At 49.2% G+C, this 17,691-nt stretch overlaps 1 protein-coding gene across 3 annotated transcripts in view; it reads left to right on the forward strand.

Moving 5' to 3' along the window:
- AIFM3 (apoptosis inducing factor mitochondria associated 3) overlaps positions 1 to 17,691 on the forward strand; it is a 64,980-nt gene that overhangs the window by 33,642 nt on the left and 13,647 nt on the right. For all 3 annotated transcript variants that reach the window (XM_054288507.1, XM_054288508.1, XM_054288506.1), the window contains exons 4-10: positions 7,088 to 7,197; positions 8,542 to 8,651; positions 9,687 to 9,731; positions 10,874 to 10,970; positions 13,452 to 13,564; positions 16,393 to 16,479; positions 17,093 to 17,184. In XM_054288507.1, coding sequence (XP_054144482.1) covers positions 7,088 to 7,197; positions 8,542 to 8,651; positions 9,687 to 9,731; positions 10,874 to 10,970; positions 13,452 to 13,564; positions 16,393 to 16,479; positions 17,093 to 17,184 — 654 coding nt within the window. The remainder of the gene's footprint in view (positions 1 to 7,087; positions 7,198 to 8,541; positions 8,652 to 9,686; positions 9,732 to 10,873; positions 10,971 to 13,451; positions 13,565 to 16,392; positions 16,480 to 17,092; positions 17,185 to 17,691) is intronic.

Genomic DNA, 17,691 nt, shown 5'->3' on the forward strand with positions numbered 1-17,691 from the left:
ACCTCCTGATGTGTCCTGCCTCTCCACAATAATAGCAATGTCGTTCTCTTAAAGAGCCTTGAGGTCTCTCCATCCTCCTTGTACCTGACAGTACTGACCTATCCTTGCCCCCTCCTGGTGGTGGATTCGCCCATTCTTTTGTTAACTTGGATTGTGGTATAGAATTGCTTGCCCCTGCACTTCCTCTAGCTACAGCAACCATGATCCTAGTCTTGGCCTTTGCTTTTTCTTCCTCCCTCCTTAAATACACCTTTAATGCCTCTCTTAATAACTCATTAATGTCCTTTTATTGCCATTCTTCAATCTTTTCCAGTTTTCTCTGTATATCAGGCCAAGATTTGGTAACAAATTGGACTTTTAGTAGCATTTGACCTTCTAGAGTGTCTGGGTCTATTCTAGAGTACAACTGGAAGTTCTGCTTTAGGCGGTTAAGCCAGGCAGCAGGAGCTTCATCCCTCTCTTGTGTACCCTCAAATGCCAATTGGGTGTTAGTTCCTTTGGGAACTGACTCTTTAATCCCCCGTATTATCAAAGATCTATATTCCTTCATGGCCTTCCTCCCCTCCTCCTGGTTAGGGTTCCAGCTGGGCTCCGTTAGTGGCAATTTCTGTTCACCTGTTGGCACCTGGGGTCCTGGACTGTTATCTTTCTCCCATATTCTTATGCCAGCCGCCCTTATCATCCGGACCTCTTCTGGGGAAAATAATATACTCAGGATGGAATTCATCTCCCCCCAAGTGTAGATATTTGGACCTAGAAATTGTTCCACTTGGTTGGCTATGCCCGCTGGGTCCTCAACTAAATGCCCCAACTCTTTCTTGAACCCTCTCACCTCAGAAGCAGTTAGGGGAGCATTCACAAAGCCAACACCTCCCGCTATTCCTCCCATGGGAACCTCTCTGAGGGGAAAGAGTCTCTCTGCCTTGGAGGTCTTGGATCTGGTGCTACAGTATGGTCCATCTTCAGACGCCAAACTACTTTGAGGAATATCTGGGTTACCCTGAACTTTCTGCCCATCAGCAAGTGTATTTGCTGATAGCTGTTTATCGGGCAAGGAGGCATTTGTGTCCCAACTAGGAGGAGGTAAAGGGACAGCAATAGGAGGGGGAGAAGAGCCTGAGTGAATATTAAGCGGAGCTGGAGAAGGGGTGGAGAATGCAGCAGGTGGAGTAGGCGCTCGTGGTGATGCAGAAGGAACTGGAGGAGCTGAAGGGGGCGGTGAGGGAGTGGTTACTGGAGGAGATACTGGGTTTATCATAGCAGAAGCTGAAGAGGTAGAAGGAGGAGTTTGAGCAGGTGGTAATGAGATGGCAGCCGGGGGAGGAACCGGACCTGCCATTTGAGGTGTTTGAGGAAGAGGATTATAAGGTGGAGGGGCAGAAGGAGGCAAATAATCCAGGGGGTCCCATCTTTTACTAATTCCATCATCCCCTCCTTCATTCCCCTCTTTCTTCCTCTGTACCTTACAGATTCGCACCCCTTCATCCCCAATAGCGCTCTTTAAGCAGCAAGATACATACAGTAATTGCTCAGAATCAGTATCACCTCGAGCTGTCAGATAATTATTTAATTGTTGGCACATCTGCTTGTCCTTTGTCCCACACCAAGGCCATCCTCCTTGCACCTCTAATTCCAGCCAGACTTCTACATAGTAGTGGATCATCTTCACCTTATCTAATCCCTCTGTGGCCTCCATAGAATCCCATTTCTCTAACAGTTCCCCTAAGGGACTATTGGGAGGTATATCCCTCAGTCTCTTGCCTGTCTTTTCACTATTACACCCTCCCATTTTTCAGGTCTCCACAGAAAAAAATCCCAAAGGTGCCTCTACTGGCACGTGATCTCAAGAAAAATCTTGCTTGAGGAGCTTCAGCCTCCTCCACTGAACTTCAAATTTTTGCCTAACGCTCAAGAATTTATACTGAAACAGCTGCCTGATCTCTTGATTGCCTAACTTTACCAGTGTCAGGTCTTATATCTATCAGGACTTGAAAACACGAAACCCTGGCGTAAGAAGCCGGTTCGTGCCTGACTCCCCTCTGTCAGGAAAAACAACTGCCTGATTTCTAGTTTGCCTAACCTTCCAAATGTTAGGCCTCGCCTTATCAGGACTTAAAAACAAACCGCAGCCTCCTTCGCTGGGATTTGTGCCTGACCCCTTTGTCAGGACTTACTTTGCCTGCGGGGCTTGTGAAACACCCGAATCCTTCTCGGGACTTACAAATCTGCCTGATTTCCCTCTGTCAGGACTTACTTTAGGTGTGTGCCATTCATACACAGTAATTCCCTCCGCACGCCCAGAGGTGGGGGGCCCTCTTTCCCCCTTGGGAGACGACTTCACTCACGCTAATTCCAAGCACTGCCCCCTGTTCCCGGCCGGCCCCTTCGCAGGGCTCCAGAAACGCGGTACTAAGGGGTCCACTCTCACTTCGAAAGTCCAGCTGCCGGCCTTCGTCTCACTCACACACACATGTGCACGTCTCCCACTCCCACCACTGGATTTCTCACCAGTCCGGTGCTCCGGTGCTCCTCTGCGTCGCTGCTCCTGAGCCGATGTCTCTGGTCCTGGTAGCCAGCTGTCCTGGAGGTCAAAGATGGCCAGTCCTGGTGTCCTCTTCTGGCGTGGCTATCCCAGATGAGTACCCCAGCTGAAATAAACAGGGCAGGAGAATTTTTCTCCTTTTAATGCCTTTATTAAAAGTGATCAGCTCAGGATTGGGCAGCTCGAAGGGTCTGCAGTCTCTGTTGTCTCTCCCAGGGCGACGAGGAGAAGGAGGATATGCGCAGCTCTGTCCACCAGGGGCAGAGCTGGGGGTCCGGTCCTCGTGGGAGCCTTGGGTGTGGTGACCCAGATGTTGATCTCCACAGCTTCTCTCTCCGGTCCCGGTCCGAGAGGATTTTCTCGCTCAGGGTGAGGGACACCGAAGGCCCCCAGCATCTCTGCAGGCCCAGCACTCTGCTCCTCACGTCCAGACATCACTCCAATTTCTTAACTCTATATTGGCTTGTTGTTTTGGGGGTCTTTTCAGTAGGTTTGGAGTAGTAGCTTCTCATGGCATGCTGGTCCTGAGGTTATTTTGCATGCCCCCCTCCCATGTCTCGTCTCTTCTCTTCACTGTCTTGGGAGAAGAGCCATTAACTTAGCCCTAGGCAGGGCCTTTACTGGTACAAAAAAGAACTATTAACGACAACAACTTGTAATTGTCATAACAAACAGGTAGCCGGAACATTGGTCTGACTGGTTTTTGTACAGAAAACCAGAAAAATTGGCAGAATTTTGTTTATAACAATGAAGAACATGTCTTTTACATCTAGAACTGCTGTCCATTTGTGTGCAGGTACTTGCAGGGTGGCACTGAGACTGGCAGTGTTTGAGATGAGTCTTTCCATGTTGGCATTCAGCCACTGATAATCAATCATTAAGCGCCAACTCATGTCTGGTTTCCTCACTGGCCAAACAGGAGAATTATAGGGGGTATGTGTCCTAAATATAATACCCCTTTGTTCTAAAGTTTTAATAGATTCATTTTCTATTTTTTCCAGAAAATTTATTATATGCAGTTTTTGTGGGTCAGGATGACGATACATTTCTGTTGTACAATTGCCAAATTTTTTTTGAGAGCACCATATCCTAAAATGTTTTCTTCATGATTTGTGATTGCAAATGTGTGTGAGGTCATTTGTTTTTCCCCAGCTAGCCATAAACAGACTTTGACAGTGGAATATATAATACTTTGTCCTTTGAATCCTGTTAGATGGACTCTCCTTTTTTAAAGCTTAAATTTATTTTTTCAGCATCTGTGGGGGTGATTGAAGATATTTGGGCTCCTGTAGTAATTAAAAAATTCAAGTATTGTTTTCTAGGTCCTACTGGTAAGTAGATATGGGGCCCATCCTTATCAGATCATTGATAGGTCATAATGAGCTGGGTGAGAAGGCCCAAAGTTCACCCAGAGGTATTTTTTTCCTTTTGTGTTTCTGTTAACTCAGGACTGAGGGGGGTTTCCTGTGGAGGCTTTCCATTACTTGTGTTCTCCCCATCCTTCACCACTTTGACTAAATCTGCTATCCTGCATTGGGCTGTCTCCTGAGGGAATCGCAGGGGACTGCTAACATCACTGCCATCCACACCTCCTTTTTGCTCTTCCCAGAAGTAAGCAGAGTTTTGATCTTTTGTTTCTCTCAAGTAGGGTATGTTTAAAAGTCTTCACCCAGCATTCTGGAGGTACCTGCATTTAAGTTTTTAGGCTCCTCTCAATAGCCTGAGTTTGCTCTCCAGAATTGCTTTCCTAGCCCATTTTCCTTGTCTGGTTCCCAAACCATACAAGAATTTTGCCCATGTGGGGATAATCACCTTCATTATGTATTACATCTGTTCTAATTTCATCTCATCACCCCACTAAATAAACTTTTATCATTGCAGGGGCACCTCTCAATAGAAGTCTTAATTAGGAGCCACCTCTGTGGAAATTGGGGTGTTTCTGTTTTCACATAAAAGCTGCCTTTGTAGCAGCAGCAGAGATTTCATTAGATGACCATGTGGATATGGAAGCTGTGTCTCCTCTTCTCATAACATTTATTGCTCCTGCCCAATATGCAGCCTCACTGGTTATTGAATAGGGTTGATTGGCAAGCTCAGGTCCAAGATTTAATAAGATTCCCCAGTATCCCTTAGCTTGAGTTCCATTCAGCAATATTCTAGCTTCCCCAGAGACTCACTCTCCACAAATACTTGGTTTCTGACTCCCCTGGTGTTTTTTCCATATTTTTCCTGTAGATTTGCTAGTTGCAGGGGGTCCCAGGCCATAAGTTCTGTCCGTGTTCCTCCTCTGACCTCCTTGGGGTTGTTTGGACACTGTGGTCCTTATTATGTGTTCCATTTTAAAATCTGGAACCTCTTCCTCTCTAGGAGGTGAACATTCAAGTATTTCATCAGAGCTCCATTCTCCCTCATCAGCATTTTCATCAGGGCTTTCCCAAAAATCACCATCCCAATCCTCAGGTGATACTAATAATTTTCACATTTTTTCAGCACTGGGGGCTTTTTATAATACAAGTTCTAATTTTTCTTCCAAGGCTTTTGTCTTTTCCTTGAATTCTTTTAGCTGTTTCTTTAATTGGTCGTTTTGATAACTGTAAAGACAGTTTTACATGTTTCCTGTCTTTTATTTCCTCTTTCAGATAATTAGTTTCTTTTATGATTTGTTCTCTCCATTGCCATGCAGACTTTAAGCATAACCTCACTACATGACACATGATACCTCTTCCCTCTTCCTTTTTTATCCTCCAGTGATCCCTTTTTTATTTAATTCTCTTGTATCCTTTCCCACTCATACCAATTGTTCAGTGACCAAGGATTATCAGTGTCAGTGTGTGTCCTCTGCTGCCATAAATATTCTGTTAAGCCTTTTGTCTCTTTCCCAAAATTATTTACCATCCTGCTGAATATGTCAATTTGTCATGGGTAGAGTGGGAATTTCAGACAAAGTTTGTGAGAGAAGATGTTGTTGAGTCATGAGGTGCAGAAGGGACTCCCTGCCTTTCCAAACTCCTTCTCTAAGAGAAGCCTTGGTGTGGCTGGATCCAATCCCAACCCTCATTGCCAACAGTTTAAGGAATTACAAAGATGGGACTGAACCTTTGTACAACTTTGTTCTGCAGGGATAGGGATGGCAAACCAGATATATTTGTATAAAAAGAAATAATTTATTATGATAAACGATTAGACAAAAATATCTTAATCAGAATTATGTACTATACAGGATAAAAGCTAAAACTAATAGTAGAGTAGAACAGAGTATATGAAAGTAATTTTATTAAAGCTGGAAAAGCCCATGATTATGAAATAGAGATTGATGTCACTCACCCAGACCAAGTGTGGGCAAATCTCCTTTGCTCACTCTTGAGGAGTGACCTTGAAGGGTGTCCTCACCCCAGGGAGGAATCTCCACACACACTCCAAGAAGGATCTGTTAGGAGAACCTGCTGTTTGTTAGGGGCAGGACTTTTAGAGTAGAAAGTGATTGTCAGGTATCTGCAGGCCAGCTTTTCCAGCTTAACATTTTTAGGTAAGGATAATTCACCATATCTGCCCCATCTTCCTCTTGCTACCAGAATGATTAACTTTGGGGTTGATAAGTCAGACTGGATTTAGCATAATTCAAGACCAAAAGCAGTGTGACACCCCCTCTCAGTTCCCCACTCACGGCTTTGCAAAACTGGGTGTTGTTTGATTTGTCTTACCCTATTGCAGGCAGAGCATCCTGCTACTCACATTATAAAAACTTGTTTCTTACATGTAGCCTACACTGATCCCTTTTTGTTTAAGAATGTTCCTCCTTGTTCTGTGAGCAACTGTGAGGTTTCAAAGAGAACCTGAACCCCTCCATAGGAATGGCTTGAGGGTTTGCTGGCTCCTCTGCAGAGCAGAGCTGAACCCAGCAGAGCTGGGGCCAGGAGCCTGGTGCTGCTGGGAGGTCACTGTGTGAGCTCCACTCTGCAAAAGCAGCTGAGGAGAACATCAAGAAGGTCACACACAGGTGTCTGCTGTCCTGAGGGATTTATCAGGAAAAGTGACCCTGGGACTGGCCAGGACCAGAGCAAAAACCCTGAGGTGTGGGAGGTAGACCACAAAGTTCAGAGTCACCTCTCCTTGTTTTCAGCTCTGGGAGATGTTGTGTTTGGTTTGAAAAACTAACCCAAGCCTGGCAGGGGCTGGCTGAGCTGCTGGGGCCAGGAGGGGAGCTGATGTCCCAGTAAAACAAGTTTGGTTTCTTGCTCCCACTGCCAGCTCCCCCAGCAGCTGGGGAGGTGTTTTGAGCTGCCTCTTGGCACAGTGATGGATAAATTAGGTGCTGCCACTGAATGGCCCAGCTTGGATGTGCCCCAGTCTGGGACAGCAGAGCCACCTGCAAAGCTGGCTTGGTGACAAGGAATGACCTACACCTGTGGTCACCTGAAGCCAGTAATGAGCAGGTTGAAGGAGGAGGGGAGCCTGGTGGGACTGGGGCTGGATTGTAGGGTGGGGTGGTGGCATCTGCTGTGAGGTGGATGCTGTGCCATCTGTTTCCATATTCCTCCTGTCCAGGATGCGGGAAGTGGACCTGGGCTGCGGGAAGGCTCTGCTCATCAAGGAGAGTGGGGAGTTCCACGCCGTGGGACACAAGTGTCCCCACTATGGGGCTCCGCTGGTCAAAGGTCAGTCTGCATCCTGTCCTGGAGAGCAGCCAAGGGCGTCACAGGACAAAGGACAGCCCCCTGATGTGCTGCCCAGCATGCAGCAGCGCTGCACTGCACACTCAGCATCACTGGGACATCTTCTGGCTGGGGAAGGCATGGGAGCAAGCTGGAGTTGCACAAACTCCCCAGAGCACTTTGCCAGCTCTGGTTTGCAGCTGCCACTGCTGATCACAGGGCTGGGGCTTCTTCTTGTTGAGGGGAAAGAGGACACTCTTTGGGCTGATGGGATCCTTTCAGTAGCAAAAAGAGCATTGCTCATGTTATTGACTGAAGTGAGATGAAGTAGAGTTGTTTCCCATCTTGGCATCTCAAAACATGCATCCTGGCACTTTCTCAGCACAGGCTTCAGCCAGGTCTCTGCCCCGAGCCTAAGCAATGGCAGCAGTCTGTGTGCTGACATACATCACCAAAACTGGGGGTGGGAGGGCGCTTTGCTGGAGGTGTGATCCTGGGCAAGACACTGAGTGTCTTCTGGGTGTGCTGGGTGTAGCAGCCATGCTCTCAGCCCCCCACCCTGGGATGAGCCTCTCGCTGGGCAGGGCAGAGGAGCCCCACGCTGCCCTGGAGGTGAGAGCTCAGCGCCCTTTAGAGACCTGTGCTGCATTCCTCAGACTGGCTGTCACACTGGGATCTCTCCGGGGCTTTGCCGCAGCTGCAGGTGCAGGGGGGCTGCCCCTGTGCCCCATCCATGGTGGTGATGAGATGTGTCACTGCCGTCCCTCAGCAAGCAGAGACACAAGCTGAAGACCAGTCCATGGCTGCATGGTGGCCTATTCCCTGCCCTGGCACTGCAGCAGGGGAAGCTGAAATCCAAGGTAGCAGCCTCTGAACCAACACCTAGAGAAATGAACCCATGGCTTTGGGCATGCCTGTGCTTCCCAGTGTGTGCAGATGCCTTGCTGTGCCAGGGTCTGCTCTGAAACATGTGCACTCTAAATCAGTGATGCTCTGCTTGAGGCACCACTCGTTCTGGGTAATAGTGGGGCTTTTAAGAATGACCATGAGACTCTGGGGATGCAGCCCCATCCTGGCTGGAGAGTGAAGTTATACCCCAGAGCAAACAGCTTTGGAACTGCGCCCAGAGCTACTGGAGGGCCCTGCCTTCCAGGGCATTTTAGAAGGAATTGCTCGTAGAGGATCCCAGCTGGTCCCAAACATGCCCAGTGTGCATGTTGGGAAAACTCCACTGTTGCCCATCCAGTTTCACATCAGCTGCCACGTGTCCTGGAGGAGAGGTGCATCTCACAGGAGGGGAGGCAGCTGCAGGGCAGCACCAACCCTGCTCTGCCCTGTTCCCTGCAGGGGTTTTGTCCAAAGGAAGAGTCCGCTGTCCCTGGCATGGAGCTTGCTTCAACATCGGCACCGGTGACATTGAGGACTTCCCTGGCTTGGATAGTTTACCCAGGTTCCAGGTGAGATCCTTGTCCTTGCAGCAGAGGAAACCATAGAATCATGGAATGGTCTGGGTTGGAAGGGACCTTAAGGCTTACCTCATTCCGTCCCTTGGACACCTTCCACTGCAGCCTGGTCTGCAACACCTCCAGGAGTGGAGCAGCCCCAGCTGCTCTGGGCACCCTGTGCCAGGGCTTCCCCACCCTCACAGAGAACAATTCCTGCCCAATATCCCATCCAGCCCTGCCCTCTGGCAGTGGGAGCCATTGCCCCTTGTGCTGTCACTGCAGCCCCTTGTCCAAAGTCCTTCTCCTGCTCCCTTGGAGCCCCTTCAGGCCCTGCAAGGGGCTCTGAGCTCTCCCTGGAGCCTTTTCTTCTCCATGTGAACAATCACAGTCTGCCTCAGGGCTGCTCTCGATTCCTACATCCCTCAGCCTGGACTGGTAAGGCAAATTGCTCACATCCAGCTGCAGCAGCTTGCTTTTGCCCTTATTGAAACCTTATAAGATTCCCATGTGATCACTTCTCCAGCCTGGCCACATTCCTCTGCATGGATCCCTTCCCTCTAGAGCATCAAGCACACCACTCAGTTCCGTGTCACCCACAAAATGACTCTTTTAATTGAGATAAGCAACGTTCTGTATGGCACGGAGCAAATATTTTCCAAGGATGTGCTGGTGTCATCAGTGGAGGGCAGCTCCCTCCCCCCTGAAGCTCCCTTGCACCCACCCATAGGCATCAGGTACCTCCTGGGAACCTGGGAGTGCCCAGTCTGGGAGGTCTCTGGAGCAGGAGTGGGATGGGAATGAGAAACCATGTGTAAGATTTGGGCAGGGATCAGATTGCACACTGAGCGTCTGTGTGGGGTTGATCCAAGGCAGGAGATCCCCAGCCTCGAGCTGGGATGAGCCCTGCCATGGCCTGAGCTGCTCCTGCAGGTGACCTCGTGTGTCCACAAAGCTCTCCCCACTCGTGCCATCACCCCCTGCTCCTTAGCTGTTGCCCAGAGGGAACCCTTGCTGCTCTGCAAACCAGCACTGTTCTGTTACCCTCAGGTGAAGATTGAGAAGGAGAAGGTGTACATCCGAGCAAGCAAGCAGGTGAGGGGCCACTGACATCCAAAAATCAAGGCAAATGCTTTCATTTTTTGCTGTATGTGCATGGAGGGGGGAATGCTTCTCTCTGATCCTCTGGCCTGGGCAGAGGGATGTGTGAGTATCCAGTTTATGCAGAGATGTTGGGTCCCCCTTGCACCCAGCCTCCCTGCAGCTGCTGGACACCTGGCCTGGGCTCTCCACACTCTCAGGCCTTACAGGTGTTTTTCCTGCACTTGTCCTGTGTTTCCTTAAGCTCAGAGCAATTTTTAATTTAGCAGGCCCATGGGAAGAGGCCTCTTCCACCTTCCAGCCTTTTGGCATGGTAATGGAAGGGACCACTTGTGCTTCCTCCTGAGCCCACACCTCAGCTCCTGCTGGAGAGGAACCTGATGCAGGGGTAGAAAGGGCTCTCCCGCCCTGATGGAATGCAGAATGAAGCCCATTCAGGCCACTGCCATCTTTCTTTCCATGAAAAGCCTTCTTTTGATGCATGGTTGTATGTCCACGTGTGCAAATCCAGTGGCTCAGAGCCCCAATGGGCCCTTAGAGCACTTGGGTTAGATCCAGAGATGTCACCTGAACGGCAGCACTCCAGCTGATTTGGGGGTGTGATGAGGGGAAACTGAGTCTCTTTGCTCTATCAGGAGCAGATTTTGGCCTCTAATGCCTGGGAACAGGGGGTCTGTGCAGCAGGGCTGCCCTGGCACAGGTCTGTGCCTGTGCTCTGGTGGGTTGGACAAGTCCATCAGCTTTGGATATCAGGTTCACAAGCTGTGCTCAGGTTCAGGATAAAATTCCTGACAGAGTTTCTTCATTTTTGTCTCACCTTTGGTGCAGAATTGCACAAGGACACCTGCTTTTTCTATTGCCCCACCACCACCCCAGCTCTGAGTAGCTGCATGCCTTTGCAGAAGATGATGGATTTGTTTTACTTTTGTGCCTCGTAAGGGGCGGTGCACCGGACATTGGAATGGTATTTGCATGAGCAGGGGTTTGGAGTCCTCGTTCAGTACAAGGGTGTTGTTCCCTTCCTATCCAGGCTGGTTTGTGACACTGCTGCAGTTGTCCCCATCCCTGCCTGCCTGCCCAGGGTAACACTGAGTAAAGATAATTGCTTTTCTTCTTTTCTTTTGGTGGTGACACAGGCTCTTCAGACACAGAGGAGGACAAAGATGATGGCAAAGTGCATCTCCTTGAGCAACTACAACCTGAGCAGCACCAATGTGCTGATCATTGGTGCAGGTAAGGGTGACATGCTGGGGTCACTGTGTGTGCCCTCCCAGGCAGGGATGCATGGAGGGGGTGTCTGTGTCCCCTGCACCCTCTAACCATCACCCCTCTTGCATTCCTCCCTGTGCAAAGGGTCACACCAGAAGGTCATCCTGAACTTTTTTGTACTACATGCTAGTGGTCCAAAGATGCCCTGTGGTCCAGTCTGTGGAGCTTTACAGTTCCCTGTTGCCATGCTTTGGAGTGAACCCTGAATTCTCCTCCTGCTGCTCCCTTCCCAGTTACATTAGCAAACCCCTGATTTCCACAGATGATGAGTGTAAAGTCTTTTCAGGTCCCTGTGGTGTTGATACACCTTTTTCTCTTGGACCTTGCACATCACCATCTCATCCCATTGCACCTCCAAATTTCTCACCCCAAGATGCTTCTCTGAAGATAAAAGCCAGCAAACGTCAGATCCCAAAAATAGATTGCCAAAACCAGCAAAGCTGCCAAATTTTCCCTTCCCTTCCCTTCCCTTCCCTTCCCGAAACCTTCCCGAAACCTTCCCGAAACCTTCCCGAAACCTTCCCTTCCCTGAACCTTCCCTGAACCTTCCCTGAACCTTCCCTTCCCTGAACCTTGCCTTGCCTTGCCTTGCCTTGCCTTGCCTTGCCTTCCCTTCCCTTCCCTTCCCTTCCCTTCCCTTCCCCCAGCTCCATTTCTGTGTTGGATGAGCTGAAGCGTCTCTGCCAAGTTTTGGAATGGGTTGGGTGCCAAGGCTGGGCCGTGTTGGGGTGAAATGAAGGGTGGGAGGAGGACGGGAGCTTCTGTTCCTGGGTCTGGGAGGAAACATCTGCTCCTGGCACATGGGTTGTTCTCACTTGAGTCTCGAGGTCACCAGATCCAAGCTGGATATTGGATCATCAAATTGGGATCACCTAAGGTGCATCTCACAGTCTGAGCAGAGGGGAAAACCAGCTTGACTGGCTTTTCCGATGTTGCTGGGTGACATTTTTCCCTTCTTTGTGCCCTTGCTGATTGTTGACTGAATGCCAGGGTGGGACATACTGCTCCCTGAGGTCAGCTGGAATATCCTGGTGTGAGGCAGGTCTGGACAGTTATCACAATCCTCAGCAAGGTCACTCCACAGACAACATCAGCCATGGCTAAGGAAACTTTCTCAGGCTTTACCAGATAAATTTGCAGGTCTGTTAAAGACCAGAGTCTATTCTGGTGGACATCAAAGGAGATTTCAAAGCTATATTTGTGGGAAAGTGTTGGGGAAAGACTCCAGTCCAGCCGTGCCCAGCAGAGCTGAGAGCAATTGACTGCAGTCCCTTGCTCATGTGAGGCTCATCCTGACATCAGCACAGCATCAGCTCAGGATGCTCCTGGCAGCATCCACAGGATGTCCACCTGCCTGTCTCCTCTTCCACTGTCCCCCAGCTCCATCAGTGGGAGTGTCTTGTTGATGGACCAAACCATATGGTCCAGGTCCATCTTCTCTCGGTGGTGTTACAGAATTTGTGGCCCTAAAAACATTTATCATGGAATGAGGCTTCCTTGGCTGAGAAGAGACTCTGGACTTCTCACCTGAGCTCTCCAGTCTCACCAGTTCAGTCAGGGAAAAAGGGATGTGCCAGCCAGGCTGCCTGACTGCAGTGGGACAGATGTCCCAAGGCTTTTTGTTTGATTTAATGAGTTTTTTTCTGTGATTGAAACAAGTGAACAAAAAAAACTTTAAAGAAATAGATGGAGAATGGTCTGCAGTGAGTCACACAACCAACACCTTGTCCATGGAGGAGGGAGGACTTCCTACTCTCCGTGCTTGGCCATAAATTCACCATGAGCAAGGTGTGCAGACCCTTCTCTGACTAGAGAAGTCTAAGGTTCTAAGCGGCTGCTTATGGCCTGGAGTTTGTCAGAGTTTGTAGGCTTTAGCAACACTCCTCAGGTGTGCTCTTTGTGTGCTTGTGACAGTTTAGGGACAGACAAGAGGATTAATGTCATGGTCCATAGACAGAGCGTCCCTTCTGCTGCCTCATGCATCTGCTCCAACTGGCTTCCCGTGAGAGCTGTTTGAGTTAGGAGAGGCTGTGAGGGCTAGGGTTAGGGTGAGGGTGAGGGTGAGAGTTAGGTTTAGGGTTAGGGTTTGGGTTAGGGTTAGGGTTGGGGTTTTGGTTAGGATTAGGGTTAGGTTTCGGGTTAGGGTTACGGTTGGGGTTAGGGTTAGGGTTGGGGTTGTGGTTAGGATTAGAGTTAGGTTTCGGGTTAGGGTTTGTGTTGGGGTTGGGGTTAGGATTAGGGTTAAGTGTAAGGGTTAGGGTTAGGTTTAGGTTGTGTGTTAGGGTTACGGTTAGGATTAGGGTTAGGGTTTGGGCTGCTGTGAGGTGAGGCCAGGGCTGCTGCAGGTTGTGGTTTTGGGTTTTGGAGTCAGCCCCAGCGGGTTTAGCAGCGCAGACCTCCCAGGGTCACCCACACCCGGCTGTCACTGGTTTCCTTCTCCCTCAGGGGCAGCTGGGCTGGTCTGTGCAGAGACCTTGCGCCAGGAGGGTTTCTCTGACCGGATTGTCATGTGCACCATGGACAGACACTTGCCCTATGACAGACCAAAGCTCAGTAAGGTTTGTATCACTCTGGATATGCCACAGTTCCCCAGTTATAAAATTTGCTCCCCAATTTTAAAATTTGCTCTAGGGCCTTTCCCCTCTATTATTCATTGCAGCAGCAAGGTTCTGTTTCATTAGTCTCTTTATTAGTCTCTCTTTCCCTTGAATTTTCTTCCCTCTTTGAGACTGAAATATGAAACACAAAAAAGGAGTTGTTCAAGCTGAATTAAGATTACTCCAGCAGAAAAACAAAGGCATTCTTCCTTGTGTGGGTGTGCAGGCCCTGGCACAGGGTGCCCAGAGCAGCTGTGGCTGCCTCTGGATCCCTAGAAGTGTTCAAGGTCATGCTGGACATTGGGGCTTGGAGCAATCTGATCTAGTGGAAGATATCCCTGCAAATTGAAATGAGATGAGCCTTTAGTCCCTTGCAACCCAAACCATTCCATGATTCTTCCATGGATGAAGTGGTAGCTCTCTTAGCCAGCTTGTACCTGGATGGGTCTTCTTGAAGTGTTTCTGGATGAAAAATATTTAAGGCAATGAAATGGAGCATGTGGAAAAATGGTGTTGTCTACCAGAGTTTTTATTAGTGTCTGTTTCTTGCTGCCCAGGGATGCTCTGTGCCATAATTATGATGATTCTCAGCTGCCATCACAGCTTGATAACTTGATGGAACTGCAAAGGTTGTTTTTTCTGACACACATCACATTTTGCATTCCAGTTTATAGACACAGGATGGTCTTTAATCAGATTGTTTTGCTCCTGATTCCTGAGCCTTCTTTGATGTCAGGCAGCAGCTCAAGTTGGACAGCAGCATTTGACCTCGGAGCCTGAAGATAACATAAGGTGAACTATGTGTTCATCCTCGTGGCAGGAATGCTTACCCATGGGGACTACTACAATCATACCATCTTCCAGCACCCAAAAAAAGGGATTTTCAAAGACAGGCAAACATGCACATGACTCTTTGGGAGCATTCAGGCCATTTCTGTGCTTCTGCGAATCCTGCCTGGGGTGAAGAGCGCTGCCTGCGACCTGCACCCAGGCATCACGAGGGTTGTGCTGAGCAGCTGGGAGAATCTGAGAGTCCCTCTCCCAGCCAGACAGCTCTTCCACGCCCTCATCCCCATGGCTGAGTCTTAGACTGGCTCTTCTTCTCGCTGTTAAATAGTAAGAACATTCCACATGGCAGAGATGTTGTACATGCTTTGTTAAATCCTCCACTGAACACCTCTGGCAGTAGTTGCTTTTGAAAGGTACACAAAGCCCATGGAAGAGAAGGCAGAATTTTTGTGAAGAGGGTAGGAAAAACGGAATTTTTCTTAATCCTATTTTGTGTGGGACTACACCTGTACAAGCTACTGGGGGAGTACCACTGCTAGCTCTGTAAGCAGCAGAGCTCTTGCTCCCTGAAACTGCAGCAGTGCCCGTCCTCTGCCCTGCCGAATGCCTGTTATCAGTGTGTCCCCAGGTCCTGCTGAGCTGTTTCCCTTTGTCTCCTTTGGACCGTGACCTGTGTGTTGCCACATCTCTGTTACTGTCCCCAGAGCACCAAGCAGCAGCAAAAGGCATGGTGGTTGTGGACTGTTGTGCTTTGCCCTTCCTGCACACCGTCACAGAGGGGTCAGGTGTTTCTCTCTGTAAATGTGGAGTATTCAAAGAATTTGCAGTAAAACCTGTATGACCCTGCCCTTGCCCCAAGTCGTGTGACAGCAGTCTCTCCTGAGCAGAGCGTTGTCTGAAGTCAGAGTGAGGGCTTGTTCTTGTTGGGCTTGTTCCAGCCCCTGACCAGGCCACCTCCAGGGAGAAGGATCTTGCACATCCATCTCCATGGGCAAATAGGAAAGCCCTTGATTCCTGCATCTCCTGGGTCAAACCCAAACACCATCCCTGTGTGGCATGAGTGGATGCTGCTGCTGGCACTGTGTGATCTCTAGCAGGGCTTGAGCCTGGCATCCCTGCCTGTTCTGCCATGCTGCAGGCAGGCAGGGGCACACGGGCAGGGAGCAGCCTGCACACCCAGCTTGGCCACTCGATGCTCAGCTTGTTCTCAGCCTGAGTCTGAGCTTGTGTCCACAGAGTCAGGAGGAGAGATGAGCTCGGGCTCAACACTGTGTGTAAAGATGTACATCTCACTGCAGTGACCAGGGAGGGCTGGGAAAAGCATGAACCTTTATCTTGCAGCTCAAGATGTGCAGATATGGGCCCCACCCCCTTGCTTCAGCGTTGGATGGAACTTGTGCAGCATAACTTGGGTGCTTTTGAAAGTGAATCCCTGTGTGTTAATGCTGCTTGTTCTTACTGCTCTTCTAGCTTCCATTTGCCCTGGTAGCTGGCTGCTTTCCAAATACTCATAGAATGGTTTGAGTTGGAAGGGGCTTCTAAAGGTCACCCTGTGCCACTCCCCCTGCTGTGGTTTTTACTCCTGTTACCAGACCAGGTTTTGCTCTAGCCCAGCACTTTCAGGGATGTGGCAGCCACAGCTTCCCTGGGCAACCTGTTCCAGGGCCTCACCACCTGTGTTGTAAAATGAATCTTTTCTCTTGCTCCTGTGAACCTGTGTGTACTGGGAGGGGTTGCAGTTATGTCTGCTGACACTCTGAAGCACTTGCTGTGATCTTGCCATCGCTGCTCAGCACCAGCCCCATGCCAAACCAGCAGAGAAGGCACCAGAGCCCAGGCCAGCCTCTTGTGGCAACTCCTGCTTGAACAGGCTTTCATTCCAGCCTGTAGAACCATTCCCTTAACCCATGCAGCAAGTGCTGACCTGTGCTGGTAGCAGCCATTTCTCTGCTCACCTGTCCAATCCCCAGCAGCTGACAGAAAAATGGCTTTTCTTGCAGTCAATGGATTCCCACCCTGAGCAGATTGCCCTGCGCCCCAAGGAGTTCTTCTGCACCTATGACATTGAAGTCCTGACTGAAATGCAGGTAAGGAGAGTCCTGTGTGTGCATGAAGGAAAGTGCTAGTATGCAAGGGCTGTATTTAGGGAATGTGGCCACTGTCTCTGTCCTTGGCTCACTGGATGCAGCTGTATGAATGTTGGGTCTCCCCAAATCCCCCTCTTTTTGCCCAGGAGTGCAGGTTGCCTGTGCTTGTTCAAAACACAGCTCCTGTGTTCAAAACACAATGCTCCTGTGGGAGGAAGGGCACTCTGGGTGTGACCATGATGTGGCTCTCTGTGGTGACCATGGTGTGTTACCTGCCATTCCTCATGTGGATCTGGGGAGCCAGGTGCCGTCTGATAAGGATAATCAGCCTTCAAACAGTGCAGACAATGATGGCCTAAATATTTCTCCCCATTTATTATTTATATTGGGAGACCTTCAAGGATTTGTGAGAATGCAGTTAGGAATATTTAAGGTGTGGGTTGGCCAAGCTGAGGACATGGTGGGGCTGAAACTAACAGACTAACTAAAAGCATCCAACTAACTAACCAAAACTGACATGGAGGACTAAAACCTGGCAGACAAGTTGATTGGGCTGGGACCTCGGTGAAAATCTGGGATTTCTTCCCTTAACGTTATTTAGGAATGATTTTAGGTGGCGGCTGTGGATGTCAAGAGCAAGATAGCTGTGTTCAAGGATGGGTTTAAGATGGAGTACAACAAGCTGCTGATAGCAACGGGAAACACGTAAGCTTCAGACAAACATCTCAAAGATCAACAGAAACTGTTTTATCTGAGAATGTGAGGACCTGGGGATAAGGGATGAAATGTGGCAGGTGAATTTAAACACTGGATTTGTTTGAGTATGGAAAAGTCAAGGAACACAAAAGATATTGGAAATGTCTGTATGTATCCACATCTATATATCATCATCTATATATTTAATACATATGTACATCTTGTATTATAGAATCACAGAATCACAGGATGGTTTGTATTGGAAGAGATCTTAAAATTCATCCAGATCCACCCCTGCTGTGGTCAGGGAACACTTTCACTAGACCAAGTTGCCCCAAGCCCCATCTAACCCGGCCTTGGATACTTCCAGGGGTGGTACCAGGACCTTGAACATATTTTCTTTAACAAAAGCTCCAAAGTGGAAGTATCCTAATTCTTTTAGAGAGCATTTTTGCCACATTGCTTTTCTTTTCACTCCTTGGTAACACTCAACCCTGACAACCAGATAATTCATCC

This window comes from Melozone crissalis, unplaced genomic scaffold, assembly GCF_028551555.1.
Source record: "Melozone crissalis strain CALT ecotype California unplaced genomic scaffold, PUWL_Pcris_2 ptg000063l_1, whole genome shotgun sequence".
Classification (NCBI taxonomy): domain Eukaryota; kingdom Metazoa; phylum Chordata; class Aves; order Passeriformes; family Passerellidae; genus Melozone; species Melozone crissalis.